This window comes from Micropterus dolomieu, linkage group LG12 (genome assembly GCF_021292245.1).
Source record: "Micropterus dolomieu isolate WLL.071019.BEF.003 ecotype Adirondacks linkage group LG12, ASM2129224v1, whole genome shotgun sequence".
NCBI lineage: Eukaryota > Metazoa > Chordata > Actinopteri > Centrarchiformes > Centrarchidae > Micropterus > Micropterus dolomieu.
Genome location: NC_060161.1, coordinates 39,201,422 through 39,213,540, shown reverse-complemented (window position 1 = coordinate 39,213,540; position 12,119 = coordinate 39,201,422). Strand labels below are relative to the sequence as shown.

Genomic DNA, 12,119 nt, shown 5'->3' with positions numbered 1-12,119 from the left:
TCCTCAAATCGTTGAGAAAACCTGGAACCTGGAACAAATTTAGCGACACCTGTATTTATGATGGATGACTAGCAGAGCTGAATAATGTATCAAATATCCACATAACTTCCATTTACTGTAACACCGTGTGATGAACAGAGGAGTTTCTGTTCAGGTTTCTTTGTCACCCTAACTACAATATGCACCTGAATAAATTTTTTTTTATTCCAGAGAAGAATATAAACACCAGTAAAATTGAATCTATACGATTTGTAAACCTGTGAAAAACTGCATTAGAAATTCAAGTTGGTCAATGTGTAGAAAAGAAAAATTAGTTTTAGCTATTTCCATAATTTTTTTTAATTTTAGCTATAACTATTGTAACTGTGCATCCTTTTCTTTTAGCTAACTAGTTCAACTGTTTATTACTTTCAACTAACTATTTTAACCATTAATGATCTTACAGTCACGGGGAAAAAACTAGGTGAACCCTATAGAAGTACCTGGATTTCTACATAAATTGGTCATAACATGTCATCTGGGCCGAAATTTATTAAGCTTCTCAAAGTGCCATTTTAGTCTTAATTGCTGAGAATTCATGAAATTTACTCCTACTTTTAAGCTAAGAATAAAAGCAAGTTATCAAATTTCTCAAAGCAGAGAATCACTCTGACTCTCCCAGTTATTTAAGGCAGCTCCAGAGGTCTCTCAAGTGGTCAGGAGCTGCCAGTAGGGCTTGTGATGGCGCTGTGGAGACATGCGGAGAGGAGAGGAAGAATTCTGACGACGCACAGTTAATAAGACGGGGTCGGACAGCGCAGAGATAATCTTTGTCAGCCAGATGGTGAGGGACGTCATCTCACCACTGACTTTACGCAGTAATGCGTTTTCTGTTAAATTGAAGGTGGAGATGACGCCTCGTTTATTTGCCACAGGACATGATTTTGGCCGTCACAACCATCAATAAGCCGAATAGTCATGGAAACAATTATAGTACTACAGCTCCACACACTGTCACGCGTTTCATCGACTTCCCAACAAAACCCCCGTAATCCGACAGAAGCAAACACAGTTCAAACAGCCGGCTTCACAGGAGCAGTATAGACACCTTGGATGGTGCTCATCTAAAGATAAACTTTATCTTTCATTTATTAATGTGTGGGCCTGTATCATAATGTATTCTCTTGAAAGTTCTTTATGTTAAACATGTGTTGAATATAAACTCCTCTTAGGAATTTCACCATTCAATGTGAATTTATCTGAGAATATTCTAAAAGAAGGAAATCTATTCAGTGATTGGTCCTTGGCTACATCGTCATCCAAAATCTTTTTTGCGGCGCAAAACTGTCGTAAATCAGCTCTAAGAGTGACACTTAAGATTTAGTCCTACACTTCACTCAAATTAGGACCATGATGCTTGATAACTAACTTTTAAGCAGCTTTGAGTCAAGAATTTTTTTACTTTTAAGTCAGTTCTTAGCAGCGTTCTTATGAGTAATTCTGAGAAGCTTGATAAATACGGGCCCAGATCTTCATCTAAGTCACCACAACTAATACCACACAAACAATGATATGTTTTTATGTTTTTATTGAACACACCGTGTAAACATTCACACATTGGAGTCAGGAGTCAGACAATCTGGAGTCCAATCTATGATTTGGGATTGAAGGTGTTGGTTAGAGCTGCCCTGACCTATAAAAAAAACACATCAGTTTAAATTTTGTTGCTCTCGTGAAGCGTTGCCTGATGTGAACCATGCCTCGAACAAAAGAGTTAAAACTTGAGATTAAGAATTGTTGACTTGTTGAAGCTGGTATAGTGAAAGGGTTACAAAAATAGGCTTATCTCTAAAATCCTCAATGTTTATCAGTCCACAATAAGACAAACTGCCTCGGGGGGGCTGTCAACTGCTTAAACACAGAAATTTCTGTGTGCGTCTGGATGTTCCACAGCACTACTGGCAAAATATTCTGTGAACCGACGAAACCAAGTTTGGTTTGGTTGGTTGTGTGGAGGAAAATAGGGACAGCACACCAACATCAAAAACTTATCCCAACTATGAAGTATGGTGGAGGGGGCATCATGAATTTGGGGCTGCTTCGCTGCCTCAGGGTCTGGAAGGTTTGCTATCATAGATGGAAAAATTAATTTCAAAGTTCATCAAGAAATTTTGCAGGAGAATGTCAGACCATCAGTCTGCCAATTGAAGCTCAACAAAACAACGACCCAAAAGCACAGAAGTAAATGAACAACATAATGTCTTCAGCAGAAGAAAATACGCCTTCTGGAGTCCTGACCGCAACCTGATTGAGATGCTGTGGCATGACTTTACACCAGACATCCCAAGAATATTACTGAACTGAAACAATTTTGTAAAAAGGAATGATCTAAATTTCCTCCTGACTGTTGTTCAGGTCTGATCTGCAGCTATGGGAAACATTTGGTTGAGTTTTTTTCTGCCAAAAGGAGGATCAACCAGTTTCATCAGCCTGTTATAATGTGTTCATTGTAAACATGTGGACTTGAAAAGAATGAGCAGCTTTAAATTCACCAAAGAGCCCTTCAGGTGTGCTTGTTTTTCTGAGTGCTAACGCTAAATGATCCTCCTGCTCTCCAAACAGGAAACTATGACATGACTTCCACCCGGAGGAGGAGGAGGAGGAGGAGAAGGAGGAGGAGAACAAGGAGTTCAGATCACTGCAGGCTGCAGTCGGAGAGTTGGATGGTGGAGCGGTGAGACGCTGTGAGACAGCAGCTGATGGGTGAGACAACAAAAACTTTCCTATATAAAGCAGCTGAAGGTGACAGAGAGAGTGCATTCATGTCAGGCTAGAAGGAAATTTTCACTCTCCCTTTTGAAGGTTTCCTTTTGGAAAAGTTTCTTTGTTGTTGCTTGCTTATTTGTAAATGAAAAGTCAGATTTAGTGAAATGTAATTTAATGGAAATTTGTATCCTCTTAGACTGGACATTAATCTCCTCAAACTGATAAAAGTTCTTCACTTTCATGGTTTATTTTACAAAGTCAGATAAATCCAAGATGTAATTTAAACAAATTGTAAACTGTGCATGCAGATGCAGTTGACTCTGGAAATTCAGCTGTTAAAATTTTAATTAATAATGGCATAATAATATAAACAACAAGGAAATGCTGCTTCCTGCGTGTAGGCCTATGGAAATGTATTCAACACCTTAAATGACATTAAATAAAAAAGAAGTAGAGACATGTGGACCCTCAGCTGTGTTGGGGACACAGGATGTTTCATGAAAACACAAACTCCCATGCTGTTGCACTGCAAGTCTTTTAAATGACTACATCTTAAAAATGAAAGTTAATTTCTGTGTAGTCTGGACAGTTCCTGGTGGACTTTTTTTTTAAGTGTCTTTAGTTAAAGTGGTTCCTTGACCAGTTAAATAAAAAATTAGGCTGTAAGATTGCAACCTGCAGTCACTTCTATATTGATTGATTATTATTTATTCAGGTTTCATTGGGTTTTGTTTATGCAAGTAATATCTGACGACTAAAATCAGATGAGAAATACAAAAATGCTAAATTTCTTGTAGGTCTATAATTTTCTTCAAACCCCTCAATGGTAAACATGAATAAACCTGAAATTTAAATGAATTGATTAGTCCTTTAATGATAATTATCTCCCTCATTGCACATGGTCTAACCAACAAGAATAAATGTTTTATTAGTTTTATTATAATTACACAAATTTGTGGACACAAGTTGTAGGCTTATTTATTCAAATTATGTATTTAATAATTTATTAGCATAATGGTATACAACGAAAAAATAGCTGGAAAAACAACAGAATTTGTTATTCACGTTTGGTGCCAACAGGCCTAATAATCATCCAGTAATAACAAGACGTTTTTGTAGAAGGAGCTTTACTTATACAAATCATTGACCTCATTTAACTCCTATTAAAAATTTTATTAACCTCATTTTAACTCTTTATATGCTTATGAACAAGAACTGTAGCTTATTTAAAATCACTGTCTAATAAAGAAATCTGCCGCAGCTCATTCTTCTCCTTCGCCTCTAACTTTAGGCCAACTTTACAAATATATTATCAAGTAAGAACATTTGAGAAGCCATTACAATTATTACTTAATAAAGCGAAAGAATGGATCCTGCTCCTTTATATTCAGACGTGTTCTGTGTCGTGTGCGCAGAGCAGAGCTACGGGGAGGTGAACCAGCTCGGCGGGGTGTTCGTTAACGGCCGGCCGCTGCCGAGCGCGGTGCGGCTGCGGATCGTGGAGCTGGCGCAGCTCGGGATGCGGCCCTGCGACATCAGCCGCCAGCTGCGGGTCTCCCACGGCTGCGTGTCCAAGATCCTGACCCGCTACAACGACACCGGCTCCATCCTGCCCGGGGCCATCGGCGGCAGCAAGCCCCGGGTCACCACCCCCGCCGTGGTCAAGAGCATCCGGGACTACAAGCAGGACGACCCGGGCATCTTCGCCTGGGAGATCCGGGACCGGCTTCTCTCGGACGGGGTGTGCGACAAATACAACGTCCCGTCTGTGAGCTCCATCAGCCGGATTCTCAGGAATAAACTCGGGACTGTTTCACAGCCGTATGAGAGCAGCAGATCGGTCCCGGCTCAGCTCCAGTACGGACACGTCTACCCGTACCCCTCCTACACTGGCCCCGCAGTGGCCCCCACCGGGACCAGGACCGGCAGCGGCCCCGCCGGACACGCTGGCCTGCCGCGTAGCTGGCACGACATCCTGGGCATCCGAGCCTTCATGGACCCGGCAGGTCGGTTGCTAAATAAATAGAAATCGATTTCTCACATCTTCTGACTTCTCGTTGGCCCGATGGGCATCCAGCCACACATGGCTTTTGTTAGCCTAGTTTTTTATCTAGTTTGATTTTATTAATGTATGTAAAGAGGGAATCAATGGTGTGTAAAATAAAAACAAATAAGTTATATAGACATTTTACATGTGAGTTTAGGTAGGTGATAAATACCAAACTGATAAATAAAAGTATAAACAAATTACTTAGAATATTGAGCATTCATTCATTTAGTTATTGTTCTATTTAGGCCTTTTATAAATAGGGTGAAGTCAGCTAAAATAAGCTATGCATGAGATCTAATGATATGTCTATAAATTGGCATGTGTTTTAAATATTTATTTGTAAAAAAAATATATATATAATTGTTTTGTAATTATGAGCATTTGAGTATCAGCATGTTGCCAGTATCAGCTGTTTAGCTTAAATCTAAAGAGAGAACAACACAGTGATTTTAGCTGAAATCATCTAATTTTTTTGCAGGAAACTGACATTATTGTCTTTGGTGTGACAAAGTAATGTCTTAAATATTTCATGCACTAAAAAGTTGAACAAACATTTCACTGAAAAATGCATTTAACGATTCACTGATTTTTTTTGTTTACATGTATATATGTATGTATACAACTATGAACATGTTTTGCACCCTCCCTTTCTTTGCCTGTGTGTACAAGTGGCCCATGTGGCAATAATTCATGATCAGTAATTGCGATTGGCTGTTAAAAAGCTCCAACCTTATTTGACCCATTTTACTTCACCCTATATATTTATTGTTGGTGAAACTATTAGCCTCCAAAATGTCCAAGAAACAAAGGCTACCATGTACAACTAGAATAACATTTATGTCCCAAAACATTAAGTTTCTTCTACACACACTGTCTCAGCAGAATTACGCAGTAGATAAATAAAATAAAAGAGAAAGTGAAATATTATTTAAAGATAAAGGTAAAATAGTATTTATAGTATCCCATTTAATTGATTTTATATTTTGTTCCTCTTTAATGCTTTTTAAACAATGATTTAATGCATTTCTTGGCATTTTACACCTCTTGTATTTGAAATAACTTTGCCTCGCCCATAATCACCTAATTATAACAGGATTTTAAATCCATATTTTAGAAGTTTCTTTAACTCTTGTTAAATGTTAGGTGTGAATAAAAATCTATTCTATTCTATTTATTTATTTTTCATTCAATTTTTTTTAAACTTTAGTACAGTACTTGTAAAGGTACTTATTTACATTCCACCTATAGCTGCAGTTTTTTTGTCCACAAGTGCCGTTAAACACATTTGAAGGTTTTGTTTTGAAAACTTGCTTTAAAAGCAGATTAGCGACGTATAAAATATCTGGAAAAAGCACAATAGCCTTTCTCATCAATAATAGTTCTTTGAAAACAATCAGTGAGCTCAACAACAAAACGAAGATTTTCAGCTTGATAATAAATAAGTTTTCACATTGATTTAATAAAAGTCTTTAATTTAAGTTCCAAAATGCAGAACAGCTTTAAGGTTCCTTTTTGTATTTTAATCTATTTTCAGTTATTTAATTGACGAATTATTACATTTTAATAATTTCTTATTACATTTTACTGCATTAATCGTCTGTAAGAGGACTACACAGTGTTACAGCTTCAAAAATGTTATTTCTAATTCTGAAGCTGCTTTATGATGAAAAGGACCATCAGTTTGGTTGAAACTCTGATTAATAGCTACTTAAACAACTTTATAAAGGTGCCAAGAAAAAAATTGTTAACTGTGATCGAGAAAATAAAAACTAACTCAAGAAACTTCAGTTTGTGTTGCAGGAAAAAAAAAGAAGATTTAATTATGTTCTGATTGTTTCATGAGAATTTTTTTAAGTAAAACATTTTTCTTCCTGAAACAAGAAGACTTAATATTCACTCCTAACTAGCTTAAGGTGGACTGATCTTTTGAGGTGGACTTGTTTTGTTCTATGAAGCGTTAAAACAGCTGCAGATGTGCACTAAAATGTAAAATTATTTACTGTTAAATTTGTGTTAAAGCAGTTTTAATGTTTTCTTTCAGCACTGCCTAGATCTGATGGACACCCAGCCAAAATGGAGGACTGGACCAGTATGACCAGTGTGGCCAGCATGAGGCCGTTTCCTCCTGGAATCAATGGAGCAGAGAAAACCTACAACGAGCCAGACCTCAAATACCCGCAGCAGGTAAATAGAATAAACTCTAACAAAAGAAGAGGATTTTCCTGTTTCCTGTTTGAGACAAATAAATACTTAAAGCTGCAAAGCAGAAAATTAATAATTAACTAAATTAACATTTAATTTGATAATAAAAACGGACTACAGAAAACAGACGTTGACTCATCAGTAAATAGGTCAAATTAAAAAGGAATAAATAGCTAGAAAAATGATTATTAAATTGATGAATAAGCAGCAGAATTTTATTGGAAGAGAAATCAACAGCTGAATTTTCACGCACACATGACTTTTATTTTATAACTTTGCATTTACATTCATCAGCTTTAGTTTTTCCATTTGCCCGCTCTGTTTTTATATGGTGGCATACAGAAGCATCCGGAGCTCTGATTGGCTGTCATCGATACCCACTTCCTGTTTCCCTGCTCTTTTATGAAAATAGAAACAGCTGCAGACTGTCAGCAGTATACTGATACACAACGATAACTCCTCCTCTGCTATCAGAACAACTTCAGTTTGTTAATAAGTAAAATAAACGCTGTGTCAGTTTAACCAGTGCTTTCTATGGCTGTGCTGTGGTGTGTGTGCTGTGGTGTGTGTGTGTGTGTGTGTGTGTGTGTGTGTGTGTGCTCCTGTACATCTATGTTTGTGAGGACCAGTTTCGAGTTTTTGAAAGTGAAGATCTTTAGAAACTGGGGACATTTTTGGTGAATGCATATTTTGTGAAGGACATTTTTGTGTGGAAGATTGTACAAAGTGAGAATATTTGTGATATGTAATAATATTTTTGCATGATTTAGTAGAGTGAGGGCATTTTTGGATTCAATTAATTAAAGAATTTTTGGACATATTTTCAGGAATGTGGTCATTTTCAGAAACTTATTTAAATTTATTTTTGCCCCATGAGGCAGGAACTTAATAAAAACTGTGACAATCAATCCTCCGTCAGTCTGTCTACATTTAAATTTACTCACTAAGTGACATATTTGAGGAACAACATACAAGCATCAAAAAGCATCAGTATAGCAAGAGATCTACAAGTGACACAAGATACTAGTAACAGCTATTAGCACATGTGGAACAAATAGTGAAACTGTACTGAGGGAAAGAATTACGAGTTAACGAAATAGTTCAATCAGTACAAGAGAAGAAAAGGAGCACAGGAAGTGCATGTTGGAGGTTTGAGGTTAGGTGTTATTAAATGAAGTGTTCTCTGAAGAATTTTCAGGAGCTTCTTGAAGTTAGAGAGGGACGCCCCTGCTCTGATGGCGTGTGGTAGCTCGTTCCACCATCGTGGTGTCACAGATGAGGACAGACAGGACTGGGATTGCTTTGTGTAGGAAGGGATGGCAGAGCCAGGCGGCGTTCGTTGGAGGAGCGCAGCAGCCGACGTAAACGTAAACTTGTATTATGGAGTTTATGTAGATGGGTGCAGACCCAGTAGTAGCTCTGTATGCAGCATTAGGGGCTTGAATTTGATGCAGGAGGCCACGGGGAGCCAGTCACTGAGTAATGGAGTGACATGAGTCCTTTTGGGCTGATGCTGCGTTCTGAACCATTTGTGGGGGTTTTACTGCACAAGCTGGAAGACTCACTATGAGAGCCTTGCATGTCTAACACTTTGGGTCACCGCAGCATGTTTCAAACACCTGCAGACCAAATTACAATAAAAGTTACTGATGAATCCTGTTGATTCTGGTGACATCTTGACTTTTCATCCTGTGCCAACAGTATAGAGTGTAAATTGAGTGGTTTCAATCTTCATTCACTCATGTTTCTCAAATTCCTTTACTTTTTTGTCCTCAGTCTTCGTCCTGTCTGCCTGGTTATGTCTCAGCTTGTGCGTATTCTCCACCGAACCAGTACGGCATGTACGGAGGTCCAGCAGCCAACTACATGAGCACTGGACACCCCTGGCAGCCCCAGCCCAGCCTGAGTTCCAGTTTGACTCAGAGTCAGGCTCATCTCAGCCCTGCAGCAACACTGGAGGCTGCAGACTTGCACACTGCAACATCTTTCAAACTGCCACAAAGAGACGGTGAGACTGACTTAAATACTCCTTTAAAACTGATTTAGTTTAATCCAGATGTTGTTCAGGTGAAAATAAACGCCGTGTTTTGACACGTTGTTCATAGAAAGATTTTAGACTCAAACTGGATGTTTTCTTCGCCCCTAAATTCACATTTTTACTTGCAGCCTGCTGTTGTATTTAAGTCTTTTTGAGGATGGATGCTGAAGGGGAAGTTGACTCTGTGGCCTAACTGATAATTACAAATGTTAGAAACTGTCATCTAAAAGCCGCAGAACTTCCATCCTGGCGTTTGAAGCTATAAAAACACATCTGCGGGGCTTTATGTTATGCTAAATGCTGCGTTTCTCTACTCAACCACCACAAATGTTTGTGTTTTTAAGAAACAGGGCTGGTCGTGTTGAGAATAAAATGGTCCCAAATTACACAGAAGAAACAGATGCTGGTTTTAATAAAAATGTACATTTAGTTTGTTTATTGCTCCAACATAAAATACAGATGACATATTGAATCATATCTGCTGTGTAAACTGCTAAATTATCCTCCAGTATGCATCCAGCACATAATTTAGCAAATTTCGGGTCTGATTAACTCTTCCAGACAATCCCGGGGGCGTTCCCGAGCTGAGGCTGGTCTGAAGCAATTATCGGCCAAGTGATCATGTAGTGTGAGGGGTTTACAGACATAATCTTAGCATCGCTGACTGGATCGGATGCTCCCCGATTTCAAATTGTAAATATGATATTTAACAGCCAGTGAGAGCGAGCTGACCAGGAAGCGTCTCCAGCGTGTTGTGTATTTGCTCGTGATATAAAATGTGTAAAGCTGCTGATTCCCTCTTCTTAGCCTCGGGTTCATCCGCAATTTGTATTATGTTTTTGTGTTTTTCTGTGCAAAACACAACACAGACAAGTGCAAAGAGCTGACGACGTCAATCTGAAGTCACGTTTGATCACACGAGTTTCTGTGAGATCCCAAAGTTCCCGGAACCGCCACTCTGTAACCTTTAACGCTGTGTGTGGTCCTGCGTCTGGACTGAACCGTCTGGTGCATTCTTATGATAAAATATATAAAAATCTATTAATTCTGCTGTTATGTCTGAGCTATCCCACTTTAATCAGTTAAATCCTCTAGTGTGCACCAGACATAAATGTTCGTATCTTCAGTCATCTGAATTATTACATTTCAGTTTTTACAGACAGAAAACCACTCATGTAGGCCTGTGTACAGCACAGACTGTTAAAATCTTATTTTAACTGGGAAAGTTCAAAATAATGATCCCACATCTGATCTCCAACCAGCAGCTTCAAGCCTCATTACAGCTGCTCATAAACACAGCAGGCAGAACCAGTTCTTTGTAAAAGCTCAACAGATAATGATCACCTGAGTTCAGCAGGTTCAACGTTTAAATAAATGAGTTTGCCTCACCTGAACAAAATGTAATTCACTACGTCTGTGCTCCTAACAATGACGCAAGTTCATACGGATTGGTCTGATTTATCTCCTGTGATATCACCGTAGCATTTCGGAGTCTGGTAGTGAATTTGTCAGGATATAATCACACTTTAACTTTTTAATCTCTTATAATGTCAGAATTATTACACTCATGCCCAACTGTACTTCACTGTTAATTTAAATGGACTGATAATAACAAAATCTATTAAAAATCCATCAGAGAGCCTCGCTGCTGCACTGTGTGACATGCACCTTCATCACCATGAACTAGTTTATTCTGACTCACACGCACCGACACACGTGGATTAATGTTTGTTAACAACTACAGTGAGCAGCTGTTTTTAAAAATGAAACTATATTTGTGAGCTGTTCATCAGCATGTTCAGCAGGAACCAATGGGCTTGGCGCTTGACAGATGGACTAACAAGGTGTTGTTTTTGTTCTTTTCATTGGATTTGTTGACAAAAGTACAGAATATCACCAGCAGTATCCTTTAAGGTTAAAATAGCTTATTGAAGGTCATGGTCTGGCTCTACTTACTGTAAATGAAGTGCAAGATTAGTTTGAGTTATCCCTAAGTGTTAAGAGATGAGTAAGAGTCCGGAGTTAACCTGTTTCCGTATTGATGGGTAGGGCTTTACTGAAATGTAAATTTCTTGTAAATATTTAGGAGGATAAATCTACCATTGGGATATAATGTATTCTGTAAAAATTTTATTCTATCTATGGTTGTAATGCTGTTATGAATGCTTGGTGTTTGTGGTCACGTGAGTAATTGACACCCTCAGAAAACTGATGAAGGGAAGGTATAAAAAATGTTGGTGATGATAAATGATTTAATTTCTGTTTTGCGGTCTCTGCAGAGGACAGGAAACCTCTGAGTCCTCTGTACAAAGACCATCATGCTGCTCACAGATCGTCTTCAGGCTCGTGATGACAACAAGGAAACTCAAGAAGACGATGTGACGCTGAAAGACTTTACTTCTGAGGAGAGTTGTGACTTTTACTTCTCCAGACCAGAGCAGAAGACCCGAAGGCGAAATCTTCTCTCCTGTTACAATTGATCCATAACCAACTCCAGGACTTTATTTAAAGATTTATTATGTCTCCCGGCAGCATAAAGACATGTGGTGAAGGAAAAATACACCAAATGCACCTAGAAATGTAAAGTAAATAAAAAGGAGTCTGTTTTCTCCCCCTTTCACCTCAACGGAAATAATTTGTGTATAAATAAATCTACATCTTCGGAAAGAATCCTTATTCGCTTTCGATAATTAGATGAGAAGATAGATACCACTGTTTTCTGTACGTTAAATATGAAACTACAGCCAGTTGCCTGTTGGCCTAGCTTAGCATAAAGACTAGAAGCAGAGGGAAACAGATGGACTGGTTCAGTCCAAAGGTATCACCTCTAAGGCTCCATACACACTACTCCGTTTAAGTATAAAAACGGAGAATGAAAAACTAATACGACCTCCGTCCACACCAGCGTTTTAGCTGCCTATCAGAGTTGATCTCCGTCTACATTAAAACGACTGAAAACGCACATCTAGTGGCCGTTCAGGTACACTGGGCAGGCGCGTGCCAGTATTAAACATGAAGCAGATGGTCTATTCCGTAGTTACAGAAGATTTGGCGAAAGAATAAATAAATACAGATGAAGAATCA

General features: G+C 38.6%; 1 protein-coding gene across 1 annotated transcript; it reads left to right on the top strand.

The window, feature by feature from the left end:
• Positions 1-4,111: 4,111 nt before the first annotated feature.
• On the top strand, positions 4,112-11,421 carry LOC123979990 (paired box protein Pax-1-like). Its single transcript, XM_046064102.1, has 4 exons — positions 4,112-4,751; positions 6,837-6,979; positions 8,774-9,005; positions 11,315-11,421. Exons 1-4 carry the CDS (start codon positions 4,112-4,114, stop codon positions 11,383-11,385), a joined length of 1,086 nt encoding a protein of 361 aa, XP_045920058.1. The 3' UTR covers positions 11,386-11,421.
• The last annotated feature ends 698 nt before the right edge of the window (positions 11,422-12,119 follow it).